The 18,467-nt window shown below is 45.4% G+C and overlaps 2 protein-coding genes and 1 long non-coding RNA gene across 5 annotated transcripts in view; 2 read left to right on the top strand and 1 right to left on the bottom strand.

Annotated features, from left to right (window-relative positions):
• Positions 1 to 1,571: 1,571 nt before the first annotated feature.
• LOC308182403 lies at positions 1,572 to 18,046 on the bottom strand. Its single transcript, XR_013941814.1, has 3 exons — positions 17,893 to 18,046; positions 2,748 to 2,981; positions 1,572 to 1,800 (listed from the first exon to the last, which is right to left on the bottom strand). It is a non-coding gene; the product is annotated as an uncharacterized lncRNA (long non-coding RNA).
• Positions 4,174 to 12,892, top strand: GPR15 (G protein-coupled receptor 15). Its single transcript, XM_080566854.1, has one exon. The coding sequence runs from the start codon at positions 5,117 to 5,119 to the stop codon at positions 6,224 to 6,226; it is 1,110 nt and encodes a 369-aa protein (XP_080422980.1). The 5' UTR covers positions 4,174 to 5,116; the 3' UTR covers positions 6,227 to 12,892.
• Positions 15,394 to 18,467, top strand: part of CFAP44 (cilia and flagella associated protein 44) — an 81,067-nt gene continuing 77,993 nt past the window's right edge. The window contains exon 1 of one of the 3 annotated variants that reach the window (XM_080566709.1): positions 15,394 to 17,665. In XM_080566709.1, coding sequence (XP_080422835.1) covers positions 17,503 to 17,665 — 163 coding nt within the window. In that variant the 5' untranslated portion in view covers positions 15,394 to 17,502. The remainder of the gene's footprint in view (positions 17,666 to 18,467) is intronic. The other 2 variants (XM_080566704.1, XM_080566703.1) reach the window with 2 other exon arrangements.

Raw genomic sequence — 18,467 nt, 5'->3', positions numbered from 1 at the left:
TCAGTAATATTTTTTTTCAGCATACCTGGCAAAACTAGGAGAATTTGAAGCTAGAAGATGTTAAAAGAAAAAAAAAAAACAACAAACACACACACACAAAACAACTCTATTGTAAGCTATGGAATAACAAGAATTGCAATCACTATAAATCATAGTGAATTATCTAGCACTGGCAAGCCTATAGTTTTTGTTTGTTTGTTTGTTTCCCTAGAAGATCTAATCTTGTAAAAATGAGAATCATTTCTGGAAAATTTGTTAGTCATTGCTACTTCCATTACAGAATTAGACTGCATTGGCCTCTTCTTACTCATCATCTGTCCTGATCAATGATATGTGCAGCTGCTTAAAAACAACCATAGGAAAGAGAGGTGCATGTTCATTTAATTTAATTTAAAATACTCTCAACAAATTTCATCTGGACTTTCTTTTTTCTGAAAGAAAATTACTTCATATAATATAAGGGTAACCCAATAAAAACATTACAAATGAATGCACAGTCGTTCATAGCTAACACCAATCTTTTGCCATTTTCTTTTCACACCTCCTCAATCTGCTTCAGCAGAACCTCTGCTAGATCAGATCAGCTACACAATAGCATTATTCCAGAAAATTTTCAAAGTAAAAGTTTGCTTCAGAAACTGCGGTAGTTCACACATGAAAGCACAAAGTGAATAATGCTGATGGCTATAGATTAAAAGCTGTTCCTGCCTTGTGCAGATCTGTAGTTTCTTAGATAGCAGCCCTGAATCGTGTCTTGTACCTCCAGCAAGAGTGTTCCAGCACGGACAGTTTAACAGCGATGTTGCAAACAAGCCAACAAAAACCTCGTGTGTTGTAAAAGAAAATCTTCACACAAAATTTGTGGCATTTTAGCCCTTGCACACTAAGGAAATAAGTAAACACTCAGAGGAGGAGGCATTATCTGTATTAAATGGAGTTGATACTGGATGAGAAATGAAAAAAACTTCTTCAAATACCACATTCACTTCTTGAGTTACTGATTCAGACCTGGAAAAGGTGCTTGCAAGATTGCCTATTTCTTTCAATATTACTAGCTAATTTTCTACAAGATATCGCTTCTCCCGACAGGTAAACTCTGTAATAAAAATGGCAGTTTTAGTTTTTGTGTTTTAGGCACAATCTATGAACATTTCACACAGACGGTGCAGCAGAAATCCCATGGATTCCCCTCAAATTTTTTAGTCTCCCCAGTTTTATTTTTGCCTTCTGTATTTTTGTATCTTTGGCACAGAAGACTATAGGCTAAGCAAATCCTACCCTAATTACATTTTTCACAGAAAGACCTTCCAGATGTGCTTCTTCCAAATATGATGAATAGCACAGGTTCACTTTAAATATACCCACTCAACCTCCAGGTCAAGGGTCTCCAAACATTTTTGATCGTGGACTCCAATCAGTAAAACATTTTTGATCTATGCACCTCCATTATACGTATATTTATTTATAAATTATTTACACTTACTACTGTACTAACATATTATGCACATTATAAAACAAACACAAAAATAGAAATTAAAAAAGGATGAGAAAAAGAGGAAAGAAATAAACACTTTTTCATCAATATTTTTATTTACTAATTGCACCAAAAATATTTTCTTCCTGCATCCCACGTTGAAGACCATTTGCTCCAGATAGGAAACTACTTCAGCCCATCCTGGTGCACTGTCTTGGCACCCACAATTTTACTTCAATCAGTTCCACCCTCTCCTCTTCATTTTGGCATGAAACTTCTGTTAGTTGGCATTCATATGGTTTCCTCTGAGCTTGCCTTCACCACAGCTGTAGCATAATAGGACAGTTTCAGCCAATATTTTTTTATTTGGTCTGCAAATCTCTATTCCTTACAGAAGGTTTTTGAAGCACAATCATTTAGAAACTACTACACTTTCTTTCATGGCCAAATGAAGCTCTGTTCCTTCTCAGCATTTATCATCATTAATAATTTACTGATGCACATTAATTTCATCTAAATGCCTGTACTTATATAAAAGCACATGTACAAGTTAGAATAAAACATTAAACCTAGCAGTAAAACAGATAATGTAAAAAAAAAAAAAAAGGAAAAAAACCCACTCACCTTGCTGCCAGAAATGCTTCAATTGTAGAAATATGTAAGGGGTGGTGGTGAAACAAATTAAATCAACATCCCACATACTTCCTGTACAGATAGTTTTGCTGCACATCTTTTACTCATTTTGCCATAACATTATAAGGCTACCATAACACATGTCAACAAGCTTTACCCGACTGAGAACAATGTTAAATGTTTTCCCTCGCTACTGTCAGAAAAGCTGCTGAGGCTTTACAAGAGTGTGATGTTTTGAGCTGTACCTGCTGCACCGAGCAGCTGCCTCCAGTTCAATGACTGCAGTATTTCCTATTAGGAAGGTTTAAGAAACGGTACAAACATTGACACAACACACTTCACAAGTGCGTTTTAAAAAAGCAGGGACATCAGAGAAGCAGGCGCGCTGAAGTGGCTCTGACCACACACACGGCCACAACAACAGCATCTGTCGCAAGCGTGTGGTCACAAAAGCTTCAGGTTCACTCTCAGGTTCAAAACAACTCAGCACCTGGTGGCTGCGTGTTTCACATTGCCTCAAGAGCACTGTGGCAAGGGCTGGAGAGGATGGGTACCCCGGATGGAAGGAAACACACTGCAGCCAAGCCAGTGGCTGCAGCTTCAGCAGAGTGTTTTGTCCAGGAAAAGGACTGACACCTACCTGAGGAGGTGTGGGAGGAGGACAAAAGTGCTGTAGACGACTAGGAGGGTGGTGAGGAGGGGTGGAGGCTGTCCTCCTGGTGACAACAACTCTCATGGCATCTCTGGGGTCTCAGCATATCGTGTGCCGGGCTGCCTGGAGTATGTGCACAGCAGCGTTGTGAGGGGCATTTCTGTGTGCTGAGTGTTTTTGAGAGCTCTCCTTCAGGGAAACGAGCTCTGGGAGATGCAGATCCTGTGTGAAGATAAGCCCTAAGCAAATCAATACCACATTAAAAAAAGACAAGGCCTATAGACCACCTGCAAACACACCTGCTGCTGCTTCACTGAGACAACTACAGACAGCTTCGTCATTTGTGACAACACATCATAGTATTTTTGCAAATCCTCTGTCCAGATGAGGAAGCATTACATCTGTAATACGGAAACTCAGAGCAACATCCACATCTCCCTCTGAAGCATTCACAAAGTACAGAGTTCACCCCAGAGAGCAGAACTGATCCCTGGTGGAAAAGGCTTACTATCCAATTTTTTGTTTTGCTCTGTAAGGCTATTAAGTTGCACGGAGACAACAAGGTGAGGAACCACAAGCACAAGAGTGCATGGGTATATGCTTATCTCATGGTTCTATTACGCTTATTTAAAAGTTACTGGCTTTTTTTGTGTACTTTGGGATGAAGAGAGGGAGGGAGTGAATTTCAAGGAGTATTTTGTGATGTGAGATGGAGAGAGAGAAGGTTGTGCGTGATTTATAAAGCTTGTTGACTGCATGTAAGGTGTCAGGATCTAAGTGCAGAGTAGAATAACACACGTGCTCATGTCTGCGAGAGAGGAGTCCACTAGTGCCCCACGGAACGGAAGGCTGTCATATATAACTAGCTCCTTATTAATCATCAGAATATCCGCAACAGAGAGTGCCCATCTAAATACCCCTTGATCCATCAGTCTAATAGCAGCTGTCTGCCCATCCAGGCACCTGGAAGTCTACCAAGTACCCACAACACTGGAGCATGTAACCACAGCACCGGCAGAGTGAGCCTGAGGGCATCCAGCGTGCCCTGGACGGGATTAATTGCCTGTCAGATGCAGAGTTGCTCTCTGCGTGTGGAGGCAGACATATGTGGTCCTGACCTGGCTGGGACTGGAGAGCTTTCCAGGAACGATTTGCTCAAAGCTTTGAGAAGCCCCAGGACACGCCGGGTCTGTGAACATGCAGGTGGGAGGGGAAGGAGAAGATGAACTGATCTGCAGAAGAGAGGAAGGATGATGAAGAACAATAGTAGAAGTTGTTTCAAGTTAGTACACACTGACAAAGACGTAATAAAATCAGTACCTCAAAAAGTGAGAATTTTCACTTGATTTATGCAACACCACAAGAGCTGACTGTACGGTTAAGCTACAGCTGGAGCCGTGCACGAAACTGTGAACAAATGACGGAGGAAATTATGGCTCTTTAGGAAAAGTGAGCAGCGTATCTGAGAATGGCTCAAAAGGATGGAGGCTTTGTGGTCAGGAGGAGAAAGACCACGCCACCATTCTGGGGACGAGAAGTGCGGCCTACAAGCAAGCTGGTGCGGGGACGGGAACACCGAGTTAGGGTTCGGACTGCAGCTGAAGACGTGACATGCCGGTGACCTGGCCTCTACGTCTCAAAGACTCTGGTGAAGCTGGGTGAGGGGCTTGAGGGGGTACTGGCAGAGCAGTCAGGAGCCTGCAACCAGCACCAAACATCTACGGGGCGGATTGGAGACTGTGGTTTTAAATGTTTTTTGCCTAAGGACATCCATATGAGAGAATTACTCTCAACAGAAAATAACAATCATAAACGAACAAAGAAAGTATAAAAGCCTCCAAGATGCAGAAAAGCTGAGCTTGCCCCAAAGGGCAACTTAAGCAAAAAAAAACTTGACAAAAGATAGAGAATGTGGCACCTGAATTCACCACTCTCTGACTTTTTCTGAGGTGGTACAACCTTTAATCTCTGCAAACTAGTAATATCCTGTCCTAAAAAAAAAAAAAATTAAGTTCAGAATCTTGAAAACAACCTTCCACCCCCCAAAACAAAAGCAATACACAAACCTCGTTCACCTCTACAGGCAAACATAAAATGAAGATAAAATCAGTAAAACTAAACCTGATTTTAAAAAAAAGCTGCAGCTCTTTATTCATAGGACAGGGTTTTGACTAATCAAAGACGCTCGTTGCTTGTCTATTTCCTACACGATTGGCTAAAAGTGTAAGAATTACCCCCCCCAAAACCACTTTTCTCCTCCTCCTTCCCCCTCTCCTCCCCCCTTATCGCTAACATGTTTTTAAAGCAGGCCTCGAGGGGAAGAGTAGGGGGAACTCGGAGCCTTCCTCAGCGCCAGGATGAGGACGGCCTGGCCAGAAATGGACCTCAGCCAGCTTTCGCCTGTGACTATGGTCACTTTGAACTACGATGACTACTTCTATGAGGACAACTGCCAGTACAAGCGTCTGCAGCACATGACTACTTTCCTCCCCATCCTGTACACTGTCGTGTTCCTGGTGGGCATCATCGGCAACTCCATCCTTATAGCGGCCTTGGTGTTCAAGCGCCGGGTCCAGAGGCTGATCGACATCTTCATCATCAACCTCGCTGCTTCTGACTTCATCTTCCTCATCACGCTGCCGTTGTGGGTGGACAAGGAGGTATCGGATGGGAGCTGGAGGGTAGGATCTTTCCTCTGTAAAGCCAGTTCTTTTATCATCTCCGTCAACATGTACTGCAGCATCCTCCTCCTCACTTGCATGAGCGCGGACCGGTACCTTGCCATCATGTACCCCGCTGTCGCCAGAAGGGTCAGAACCAGATCCTATTCCACCGGCCTCTGCATCTGCGTCTGGTTATTATCCTGCTGCCTGGGGATACCGACCCTTCTGTCCAGGGAGCTGCAGGAGCGCTACGGCAAGACGTACTGCGCAGACAAAGCCGTGACAGAATCCAAACAGATCGTGTCGCTGATGATGTTGATCCTGGCCTTCTTCTTCCCGCTGTTGAGCATCCTGACCTTTTACTGCTCCATCACCAGGAGGCTCTGCATGCATTACCAGAGGTCCGGGAAACACGATAAGAAACTGAGAAAATCCATCAAGATCGTCTTCATTGTAGTGGCTGCTTTTGTCATCTCCTGGGTCCCCTTCAACCTTTTCAAGCTTATGGCCATCCTGTTGGGACTGCGGAAGCTGCCCGACTGTTTTCCTGACGTGGTGGCCCAGGTGGGCATGAAGGTGAGCAGCCCCTTTGCCTTCGCCAACAGCTGTGCCAACCCCTTCATTTACTACTGCTTTGACAACTACATCCGCAGGGCCATGCTCAGGTGCCTGTGCCCGTGGGTGAAAGTCAGCAGCAGCGGCAGTGTCTCTGACACTCTGGACACCCGCTTGAGCCACTCCTTATCCAATTTCATCGCGGGGGAGTACGCTGCTAGGAAGAGGAAGCGCTCGGTGTCCCTCTGACTGGGAGCCAGGACCGCGGAGGAAGGGACCTCTCTCTCCAGAGACGGCAGGAAAAGACTAAAGCAAGGAAAGGGGGAAAAAAGAAACGAGCGACAGGGGCAGAGCTGCAGCTGTAATGCAGCCCGCACGTCAGGCTGGAGGAGCAGCACTTCCCTTTAAAGACAGGTAAATGGAATAGGAAACCTTAACCACTGACCTATGGTTCACAGCGATTGCTGTGTCGCTGCGCCGTGCAAGCCTGGAAACGCCACACCGAGAGAGATCCACGGAGCCCTACCGACACAGGCAAGGGGGAGGCCGATCAGTCGGAGCCACCCCGAGGCAGGCTTTGAACTGAAATGCGTAGGTTTTCATTCTGCTCAGAGCAAGAAAAACAGAAGTATTGCTTCTCTTCGGTTCCTAGCCTACACACGAAAACATCGCAACGTCCTGGAAACAACCTGATCGATTCTCCTTTTCTGGAGGTTTTCTGAGTTTAGAAATGCAATGTTTTAATGAATTGCTGTGTTACCTGCTGTCATAACTTGAGCCTTGTGCGTTTTCCTTAAAAGCGTCAGCTTCTTGATTATGGGATTAAATCTCAGTTTTAATCGCAGTAATTAAAATAAGTTTCTAGCCCCTATGATTTCAGAAAAAAAAAGGTTTGAAGGCAGAGAAACCAGAAGACAAGCCAATGAGACTCCGCATTTAACATTTTTTCTTAAAAACAAACAAGCAAAAAAACAAACAAAACAACAACAACAACAACCCAACCACAAAAAAAAAAAAAGCAAAACAACAACACCTTCACACCTTTTAAGATGGTTTTGGGGATATGACACAATTTCTGACTGCTTGGGTTGCTGTATAACGGTATGATGCTGTGCACCCTTCGAAGTCCAGGTCTGCTTTGTTTAGCTGCAACCAGTTTATGTCAAGACACAAGCAAAGTCAAATGCAAATGTGCCTGAAAAGCAACATTAGCCAGAGTTTCACAAACGTTTGAGTGAAACAGAGAACGCTGAGAAACTCTGGCTACAGGAATGCTCACAGAAAAGGAATCCAAAAGCTGCACTCTGTTAGTTCATTGATAGGGTTAAATTCTATACATTAATAATAATAATAATAATAATAATAATAATAATAATAATAATAAAAGCTCTATGAAGCCGTTCCATTCCTATTTAGCAGTCTCTGGGAAATGCAGATGTCTTGCATTTTATATACTGCAGAGGAGATAGCACTTGCCCAGCTGGTGTCAAGTCCACATTTTTAACAGCTGTAATACCTCATAGAAGAACAAGCTGAACAAATACGGAGTTACGCAGCTCATCAGAAATCCGGTACTGGAGTTCTTTTTCTAAATGCCAGTGATAGAAATGTTTTCTTAAAACAAATGTTTTAAAGTGCACGGTTAAAATATGAATTAGACTTCCAACAGCACTGATACCTTGGCTGTGTTGCAATGTCTCATATTCTGTCGTCTCTCTTGTAAAATGTTTAGATTAACATAATACTGCTTGTCATAAATCCAATAAATCAATACCTTAAAGCACCCAGGATGTATAACGTGACTGAGTCAAAAGACTGTTCGAAACTTTCCTTCTGTATTTCCTGATTTTTCAAGATTCCTATCTTTCTTCTCTTTTACACTTAGCCTTTGAAGCTTTTGAACTAGCTTTCGCAAAACCCGCAAACGTGTTGACTTTAGAGGCAGAAGACATCTTATCACAAGGTGATAAGACAACATATATGGAAACAAATCTTGAACTGCAATGACTAAAAGATATGTAATGATATTTACAGCCCTGTAAGGTAAGGCAATTTCTCTTCTGCCAACTGAAACCAAGAAGTCAGCAAGTATACATCTTTGGCTCTACTTTTTAAGAAGTAAAATAAGGTGGTGACAACTTCCATGCGATGCTATACAGGAAACCTCTTCCCACTTCACTGGGCGGCAGAGTTTAAAGCTAAGCTATACGAGTCTGGTTCTGTGATCATTCCCTTCTTGTAGGGAAGGGAATGAGCTTTGCCAGGGCAGGAACGAGCTGGCCCATGGACCAGTGCCATCACTGACCCGAGCGGCTCAGGCATGGCTTCTTCATGAATAAAGGGTCTGCATCCATAGTCCTGAGACCACTTTGATTGTTAGAGAAGAGACCTTTCCATTTCATTGAAGCTGAGTTGTTTTCTAGGTAATGAGGCGCAGGAGATTGTTCCTGGAGTAACACTGAGATGTTTTATAAATCTGTGGAAAATAACTTTTATTTTAATTAAAGAGGGTGGTCTAATAAAAACAGTTACGGTCTCCAACCTAGGAAGAGGACACAAGGACTCGCAGGGTGAACGGTGGCACCCGTGCAGACGGGCTGCAAGGCTTCAAAGAGAAGACAGCTATACTAGAAGAGCCAACACAATTTGTCAAAACCAGAGAGAAATGGGCAAAGCCCTGAACACTGGTCACAAGGGAAAAAATGTGCAAACTGAATGATGGAGGAGGTACGTCTCTGATGTAACTCCAGCACAACTGCATTCATTACAGCTCTTCCCTCGCCTTGCCTTTCCTCTGTATTCTCTAAACATCCGTAGTGGGGATAACTAGTTTGGGTGTTATGAATAAATCCAGGTATTTGCATTTTTTCTTGAGCCTTGCGGCGGTGCTGCTTAATGAAGGCAGAGACACGAAAGCAAACCTCACCTGAGGGCAGCGCAAGCCCATCAACCAAGGCACGGACCCCAGCCCTGCTAGGGCCAGTGCAGGCAAAAGCATCTTCCAGCCATCACCGGTGACACCAAGGCATGCAGAGAGATGCTGGGATGTGTGCCTGGGTTGCAAGGGAGTACCTGAGACACACACCAGCTTTTCGCGCTCCCCTCCCTTCACTGCATGCGTATTTTTCTCCCCCACTACCTCTTCTAAAAGATTTTGTTTTTCTTCCTCCACGTGAGAAACTTTACTCCCCACACCTAACTGCCACCCCCCTTTTTCAGGCTTACAGATGCACGCAGAACGACAACTGCGTTTTCAGACCTTCCTGTGTCTGAAAATCAGAACAATGCAGTTCACGTTTCAGTCTTGTCTGACCTTCAAAAACTACTGTCTCAGTCGTCTCCTCTCACCAATCCTTTACCCTCTGTCTACTTTTATCAGTATATAGCAAGTGGCTTCTTTTTTAATTGAAAAAAAGAAGAAAGAAAAAGAGATTGGTGATTTACATTCCAAATAACCTGTGATCCCTGTCACTGAAAAAAATCACATCTTGTTTTAAAGAGCGTTTTCTTAGTGAGTCAGACTCACTTATTATTTCCCTCCGCCTCAATCCCATCCAAAGCAGAACGATCTCTTTGGAATATAACCAATCTACAGGAATTTCAGTTATTTTAAGTTAGTGCTGCTGGTTTCATTTGGTTTTGCTTCAGAATACCAGACCAAATTGGAACAATGACCTGGAAAACCTACCAGGATCTCCTTCCACTGCCTAACCTTTCACACTAGCCCCTGGAAAAAATAATAATAATAATAAAATAAAATAAAAAAAACAACAATGAATTTGCTAAATATTTCAAGGCTTGAAGAGAATCATATGTAATGCCGCAGCGAATGCTTCACATGAGGGAAAAAACCTACAAAGGAGGCAACTAATCCAACAAGGCAAAACTCTCTGGATTATTTTAGGCTTTCATCCAAAAGACCGTACCCTATGAAGGTGCTTATTTTATTTTTGTAAACTGCAGATCTATTTTAGAAGGTAAATGTTATGTTCAGTTCTTGCACATGAAAGACAACAGAAGTTGAACAAACTTCTGGAATTTTGACTATTTCATGTTAATATTCATTATTTGTATGTTAGCACTAATACAGCTTAGGATGATACCAAAATTATTGTGATTTCAAGTAATTAACCTGGTAGGTTTGAGTAACGTAACAGCCTGCCTATTTTATCTTTGTTAAAAGACCTTGATGACTCCAAAGTGCTTTGCTGTGTGACATGGAAGAGGTGCGATTCTGACATGACACCTACCACAGATCTTTGTAAGTAATTTGGACTTTTTAAAAAATAAATTAGAGATGATTCCAGCTATAAAACGTGGGGTTTGTTTGTTTGCTTTTAACCTAACTTCTCCTTTCATTGTCATGGAAATGCAGCAAAGTATTAGTAACTAGAAAGCTGTCCGCAGATCTGGGTGGGAACGTGTATCTGCCCATCCCACAGAGCTTTTCATGATTTCAGAGATATTTTTCTACTGCCTTGGAATGAAATCGAGACCTCTGAGGTTTTCATGAAAACAACTATAAATAAAAAAAAAAACAATCTAGAGGTTAGTGCTCTTTCCTGAGATGTACACAATTGAAGGTCAAGTGCCTCTGCTTCTTGACGTAAGTCAGACCCGGTCAGACGCATCTCTTGGTATCCGTTTTGGCTTCAATGAATCAACGTTTTTCAGAAATAAAGTGTTTCATCTCAACACAAAGGAAAATTGTACCCAGAATCGATGCTCACTTAATGGGGTAAGGAATTTAGGCAGCCTTCATCTCAGCACCAGATGCACCAATGTGGACAGCTGCACAAAGACGCTGCCATGCTACATCCAGTAAAATTTGTTGATCGCTGCACAGGAACAGTAACAGAAAACAGAGAAATAAGACAAATAAGAGAAACAGACAAATAGATAAATAAGAGAAAATAAGTTTTTTTTACAGGTGCTAGTAAAGCGTATATTATAAGCAGATGCCAACTCATGACTGGGGACACTTAAGCGCACTTTTAGCAGTTATATAGTGCTGGAATATCAATTTGCTGTTCTCGTATAATCACTTATATTCATGAGTCAACAGAGACTCACGAGCAGATCTGCAAGCAGTGAACTCAAATCATTACGTGCTCCAAAATTTCCAACTGAAAAATGATTTTGGTTCTTCTCATATTTAAAAAGCTTCACCCAGTTAAGGAGCATATTTTAGGTAAAAGCCTGGCAAAGGAAGAACAAGAAGTTACCATAAATGGCTTAAAGACAATCCTACAGTGGGAAATAGCTCCACACAGACTGGTTACCAAATATGCCAGCGTTCTGCATGCAGTCAGAGAAATTGAGATTGGATGATGAACAGGAACAAGGGAAGAGCTACCTAAATTCCTACCCAGTGGAAATACGCACTGACAATGCATTAAAATGGACTCAAAAGTAATTACTGCACTACCTAATGTCAGACACACAGGTAGCCCTAGAAAACCAGAAGCAGCCCACGTTACTTCATGTAACATTTTAATACTGTACCACAAAACCTGCAGTTAGTGCACTCGAGGTTTCAGTAACAACCCAAGCACCTGCTTAGTTTCCAGATGTGGGTCTTCAGCGCCCTGCTGGAGTCCCACTGCACGTGGCAGGAGGTTTTGGAGAGCCCGCTAAAGGAACTGAGCACCCACACGATGCTCAGTATAGTCCAGAGAGAATCTGGCCCCAAACACCTAGGCATCTAAGATGGGAGTTCATAATAAAGTAAAAGAACATGAAATACGGGGGATGAGAAAGTGAAGAGGATTCATCACTCAGGAGAAAAGCCCTAGCAAAGGCCAGGCTGGTAGGGTTGTTATTTATTTTTAAATATGAATTGAATTGCAGGTTTTATTTTCCCAATTCACCGCTCCTGTGTTTTTGTAACAGATAAAATGCAGCTTTAGAAATAGGGGTCACGTGTTGTGTTTGAGAGCACGCAAGATTATCGGTATCAATCATCTAAATAATGCATTGTAACCAAAATACATCTTTTCAAACTTCAAAACAGTTTCCTTCTTAGTAAGAGATTCGTATTCTTAGTCAGAAGCTCCCACTAAGTCCAGTCAGTGAACTTACTTCCTCTACTGTTTACTTTTCACGTTTTCTAAAGTACTTGGGGTTTTACCACAGGCATCCCTACAACAGAAGAGGAGAGACCAGTGGTTCTCTGGAAATTTGGACTGCATTTTGCTGCTCTGGGTACTGGAGTAGGGCACGGGGGAGGTAAGGCAGGAATCTGTGCTCAAAGAAAACGCTTCCCACAAGGTGACTGGTGACTTCTGAGGCTTTCGTTTGTGGATGCCTAGCTTCAGACCCTTTGCAAAGCACTGATTTCCAGAAAGGGCTGAGTACTCACTTTCTAAACAGCTGGCTCTTCAAAAATAAATCAATTAGATAATCACACAAAATAACTGAACGCGTCCAAAAGTCACTAGTCAAGTCTGAAAATAACCCGCCTCTGTCCCAGAATTTGATGATCTTTCTCTGTATGTGGATAAAACTAGTTACTAATAATACAAAATGACAGCTGCCACCTGAAGGATGCCCTTTGTTTTACCCTCAGTTTCAGGCAAAGAAAACCAGAGCATGAAACTGCGTGGCACTCTGCTCTGAGAACGAAACTTGGACAGCGGTTTTAAAATCCATCCAAATTTTCAGTCTAGCTTCAAAACCGGTAGGCAAAATGACCAGAAGGACAGACCTAAAATGCAAAGAACAGGTTTTCCACCCAGGAACACCACGTATAAATCAATATGCTTGCCATATGCAGTAGCAGGCACCTGACTGGACCACTCGCTCGACTTCCCCCTGCGTGCTGCCTAAACACCTGCATGACCACACAGCCCCAGTCCTCCCCGCGCATTTCCCCCGTCACCCCCTCCTCACCCTCCCTCCTCTGGGAACCACAGAAATACCTACCCACGCTTCACACGCAGCAAAACATTAAAACCATAAAAAAAAAAAAAGAAGAAAAGAAGAGATGCACGCTTTTTTGTGCAGCTTTGAACCTGTGGGAGTTACCCACCACGGGTGCAATCATGCCACTGAAGGAAATGTTGCAGGTAAGGGTGGGAGCTCGACAGCTCTCAAGAAATACATGCACATAAACCTCTGCCCTCCTCATTGCCAGCCAGGACACTACAGACTACAGATGGAGGGGTGTTAGGAAGCAAAGAGAAGGCAGACGACTGCACTGAGAAGTGCAATTGCATGCCCAAGACCTCCCAGCAGCTCAGCTGGAGGTGAGGTGAAATGGCACCCAGCTATTTTGATTTCCCATCAAAGAACGTGGCACCTCAGGGCACTTAGGAATAGTCAGGTAATTAAAAAACCCATGTGCACACCTCGCCAGGAGAGAGGAGGCAGCTGTGAGAAAAATCAAGAGAATAAAGGCACGGAGAGACCTGGCGAGCACCTGCTTCTTTGCAGGAGTAGAGCAGAGCATGCGGCAGATATGAAGTGTACTAAAACAAGGTGCCCATGAGAAACTAAGTTGGCACTTGAGAAAACATTTCAGAGCAGGGCTGCTGCACAAAAAAAAAAAAGAAAAAAAAAGAAGAGATCTAGCTGGAGGATGCGGAGAATAATCCTGGAATAACCCTGATAACCCCACAGAGCCTAGGACTAAAGTTTGGAGCGGATGAAGCGACGGCAGTGTAGCATGCTCCCACCTGCACAGCTCCTGCAGAGGCTGCAACCATCCCAAGGCTATTAGAAACATCCGAAATCCTTGCTGAAAGGTGATGCAACCCTCCCACTACTCAAAGTTTTTGAGGACTTGGGCATCTGGACTAGTGACGCTTATAGGTCCCTACCCCCCACTGTCACCCAAATAAATAGCAATTAAAGTCGATGGGGAAACTCCTGTTTTCACTGGAATCAGCCGGAGTTTTATAGGGCTAACTTCAAGAGAGTTGGGGTTTGGCTGCATGATAAGACCGAAAGCCTAACCCACAGACTGCGTAGCCAGCAGTGAACTCAGTGGGATCAGTGTGCCCTCTTTCAGAGTTCATGCTAGTGATTCATCTCCAAACAGTCTGAGGTCCCATGAAACTCCTATAATTACACAGCCCCCCACAAAGACAAGAGCCATCTGAATAGATGTTCTGGGCTGTGCCGCTGGGCTCAGTTCCCTGAGGCCATCGGACACAACTTTCCCAAATTGCCATTCAGCAGGTGATGGTGATGGGAATATCAGTGATGGATGAACAAGGCCTGGGGCGCTGGGGCTATCTGCTTGGGCTGCAAGTTGACCGTAAAGTGCATGCTGGCGTTTCTTCAGCCACACCAATCCTGCAAACCAGCCAGCTGAGAGCAGCTGAGGTGTCCTAAACCCATGTCCTCACCCACAGCTGTAAGCCTGTGCATTACCCAGCCAAACACCAGTGGTCCGTGCGTTTGCTTCATGTGTTGGAAGGCTCAGTCTCCCTTCTCCGGATGCCTTCCCTGGGCCACGTCCCTGGACAATGCTTACTTCGGCCAGACTTGAAAGCCAGAGCTGGAGAGCGAGGCTAAGCATCTCAAATAAATAAATAAATAAATAAGTAAATGAGATCTGTATTTGCCGTAAGACCTGATAGGATAGCATCTGCCCTAAATCAAGTTTTGTGAAAAGGTCCAGAGGAAGTGAAAAAGGAAGATTACAATAAAAACAGGATTTCCAAAACACTGCACAGAGTGAACGAGGACCAAAGTATACGTTTTCAGTCTTATAATTAAACTAGAACAGCAAAGCAGCTATTTGCCTCGTGCTGAATCCGGCCTTTGCATGGCAGTGCCTGCATTTTTACGAGGCCAGAAAATAAAGCAGGGCCTCCTGCCCCACGGTGGGTAGGGTTTATTTGGTGTGCGAGACACACGTGGTGCCACAGTGAGAAGCTGTAGTGTTGGTGTCTGCCAAGAGCTGTCGACGGCTGGACAAAGACACGCAGCCTTCCTTTTATTTTAAGAAAGCAACCGTGTTTTCTGACTCATGTTGTAACACCAGTGTCATTACCAGTGCAGCACAGCTGGAGGAGACCTCAGGCAATTGTCTAGATCACCAGCAAATACACGTCAACTATTCTTGACACATATCTGACAAAAAACGTAATGGTAGCAATTCACTTCTCCTCAGAATTCAATCAATGCTTTGAAAATCATGAAATCCCATGCAGATCTGTTTAGAAGGTCTTTTTCATTGCTCTTGAACTTGCTGGTTTATCCTCGAACCACACGTGCTTTCTTTGCAAACAAGAATGGAAAGAAACTTCCGATTAAAAAGAAAGCTGATGGGCTGTGAGGCCGTAACCAGCCATCAGCACCAGCAAAGTGCCAGCTCACTGGGTTGTGCCAGCCAGCTCTGTCACTCGCTCGGTCATGGCAGTAACACCACAAACATCCGCACCCTGCGGCAGCAAGTGCTTGCGGAGCAGGGAAGTATTTTTAAACCAAAAAAGGGTAGTTTTAAAATAAAGAAGGGCAGGTTTAGACTAGACATTAGGAAGAAATTCTTTCCTATGATGGTGGTGAGGCCCTGGCACAGGCTGCCCAGAGAAGCTGTGGATGCCCCATCCCTGGGGGTGCTCAAGGCCGGGCTGGATGGGGCTTTGGGCAGCCTGGGCTGGTGGGAGGGGTCCCTGCCCATGGCAGCGGGGTTGGAATTAGATGGTCTATAAGGTCCCTTCAAACCCAAACCCTTCACACTCAGGATTTTGACGCCGTGTCTGGCCATGGCATGAGTTAGCAGTGCCTGTACTGCCTGCCAACCCTCCATGGGGGCTGGTAGCCAGTGAGCCACCCAAAAAACTTGCAGCAGTGCCTGGTACTCTTCTATCTTGCCTTTTGCCACACGCATTTTTCTCCAGGTTGAGCGAAGGCAATTGCCTCCACCCTATTTCCAGCACTGCATGTGGGCTGGCAAAAGCTACAGACACCCGCTGAGGCGACACGATGCAGACAGGTTTTTTTTCCTCCCTCCGTCTGTCAGCCAGTGCACCCTCTGCAATAACGCATGATGAAGCAAAAGGAGCTCACCATTCAAGTGGAAAAAAATTTAAACCAAACCGCTAGTAAGAAGTCGCTGAGGAGGAGGACAGAGTTTACATGGACAAAGGTTGCTTTTACAGACACGGAAGCTGAAAGTTGGTATTTTCTGCCCTATTTGCAGCGCTAGCCTCTTCTGAGCAGATGCAGACCAGCCCCATCACTAGGGTCAAGACAAAAAAATGTACCTTCATGCGACACATTTTTTAGAGAAATGACTGGAATCATTTCAGGACTATTCTGGATGAAGAACTGATTCTCAATAAATATTATAGTATTAAATGTCATGTTAACATTGATTTTACACAATAGATCTTTGTTTTTCCGAGGTATTAAACTATTATTTGGGAGAACGGGTAACTAAAAATAAAACTAGCATTCTCTTCCACCAGCAGTATCTACCAGAGTTATTATATATGAAATGTAACTAATTTCAAGTCAACTTTATTAGAAAACTACAAGCTTCTTTTAAATCTAAAACCACTGAAAGCTTTTACCTGCTAAAAGACTCAATGAGTTGCTTAAATAGCTAAAACAGCAGTACACGTATATAATTCCAGCAATTTTTGTCACCCAAACAGGAGAAACACAAGAGCCTTCCCACTTTTGCACAGAGCAAAGCAGCTCAGAAACTAGAAGCACGGGAAACCTAAATATGCTGAATTAGCTAATAGCAACAAAGGCAGCTTAACCTCACCTCCTCCCCCAAAAAAGACAGCATTAAACTAAGAATACGAGTGTGACCTCTAACTATTAACAAGACTAGACCTTTTATTTTTTCTTTTTTTGTTTTCTTCGCAGAACAAGAGCCCAGTGTTTTACTGACCACAACAGAAAACAGCCGGGTCCTGCAGATCACGCCGCCTTCGCGGCACCACGCACGCCATTTTGTGGACCCTGAAGCGATGCTCCTCGGGCAGGGCGCTCCCGTCCGCACCCTGTGTGTAGGACAGGGACACGGGCAGCTTTGGAGGGAAAGGAGAGCATCGTAGCCAGGATAAAAATAAACCCATCTTGCAGTTCACAAAGCATGAGTTGCATGTTTTCTCTTTAGTGTCCTCTGCAGGCCCTGACCTGAGCAGCCTCCAAAGCAGTATCTGAACCAGGCTAGCTGGGGTGCTACTGCGGACCTGGAGGCAAGAGGCTGTGGAAATGGCAGACCTGTGCTCTTTGCTGACTCACACCACAGCTACACCTGTACATATTTATTCTGCGGGCACAGTCAGTGCCGCTCGGGGCTGTAGGGAACTTCTCTGCAAAGCCATTTCCAGAAACACGGCCTCCCGCGAGGCATGGCTGGTACCCGATGCTGTGGCCTGCGCACAGACACTGCAGCGTTCATGGCGCGCTAACGAAGCCGGTTTTATCTCTGCTACCCTCAGGGCATCCTTGTGGGTCCCTGCCAACTCAATAACCTACAGCTATAGGGCGGTTAGCTCACACCTGCAGCCACCGATGCTGCGCCTGTGTTTAGGTCTGGAACAGCGAAAACGGAAATGCTTTTAAAAGTGTTTTTTTTTGCGGAGTCGCCTCGCCCCACGTCCCCCCCAAAAACCAAAGCACGCATGGAGGGATTCAGCACTATGGGATGGCCGGGCTCCCCTCTCACCCCACAGGGTCGTCACACCCAACCGAAAGCAGCCCCCGCCTCGGCACCAGGTACGCCTCGTAGCACAACCCGAAAAACCCGACTTCTTCGGCGTGGAAACAACCCAAGGGGTCCTCCCCACCCAGCCTGGCCATAAAGCGGGGGGGGGGGATTGGGGCAGAACCGCTCCTTCCTCCTCCTCCTCGTGCTCTGACCCCGCTCTCCCCATGCCCTAACCCCCCTCGAAGTAAGCATGGAGCAGAGGGGTGCCCCCCCTCCCCCTCCGCCCCAGCCCTACCTGAGCTCCGGGGCCGCTCCGCCGCCGCCCCGCTCCGCGGCGGGGCCCGAGTGCGGCGGGGCCGGGGCCGGGGCCGGGGCTGGGGCCGGGGCCGGGGCTGGGGCCGGGGGCGGCGGCCTCGCGTGCGAAGGGCGCCCGGCGGCGGTGCCGCTCTGAGTCAGGGCCGGCCGCGGCGGCGGGGGAGAGCGGGCTGCGGCCGAAAGAGAGAGCGGCGCTGAGTGATCTCCGCCGCCCGCCGGCCGGCGCCTGGCACGCAAGGGCTGGCGGCCCCCCAGCACCGTGCCCGCCGAGCCCCCGGGGTGCCCTGAGGGGAGAGGGGTGGCAAAAGGGTCCCGGAGGGAGAGAGGCCGGCATAAATTTTACTTGGGCGACTTGCTGTGTGTGGCTTTCTGTGTGACTTGCTTTGCGTGGCTTGCTTTGTGTGACTTTACCCCCCCCCCCACGCACACACACCTCCAGCTGTCGTCGCCTGTTTTTTCAAGAAGGCGTGTGAGGAAGAAATTCTTCACTCAGAGGGCTGGAAGCTGGGGATGCCCCCATTGCTGGAGGTGTGCCAAGCCATGCTGGATGGGGAT

Source organism: Anser brachyrhynchus, assembly GCF_964034855.1.
Source record: "Anser brachyrhynchus genome assembly, chromosome: 1".
Lineage (NCBI taxonomy): Eukaryota > Metazoa > Chordata > Aves > Anseriformes > Anatidae > Anser > Anser brachyrhynchus.
Note: the sequence above shows the minus strand (reverse complement) of the source record. Positions and strands in the feature narration are given on the sequence as shown.

Bases quoted from the DNA above. Each gene is read 5' to 3' on its own strand.
- GPR15 (XM_080566854.1), top strand. From the start codon at position 5,117: ATGAGGACGGCCTGGCCAGAAATGGACCTCAGCCAGCTTTCGCCTGTG.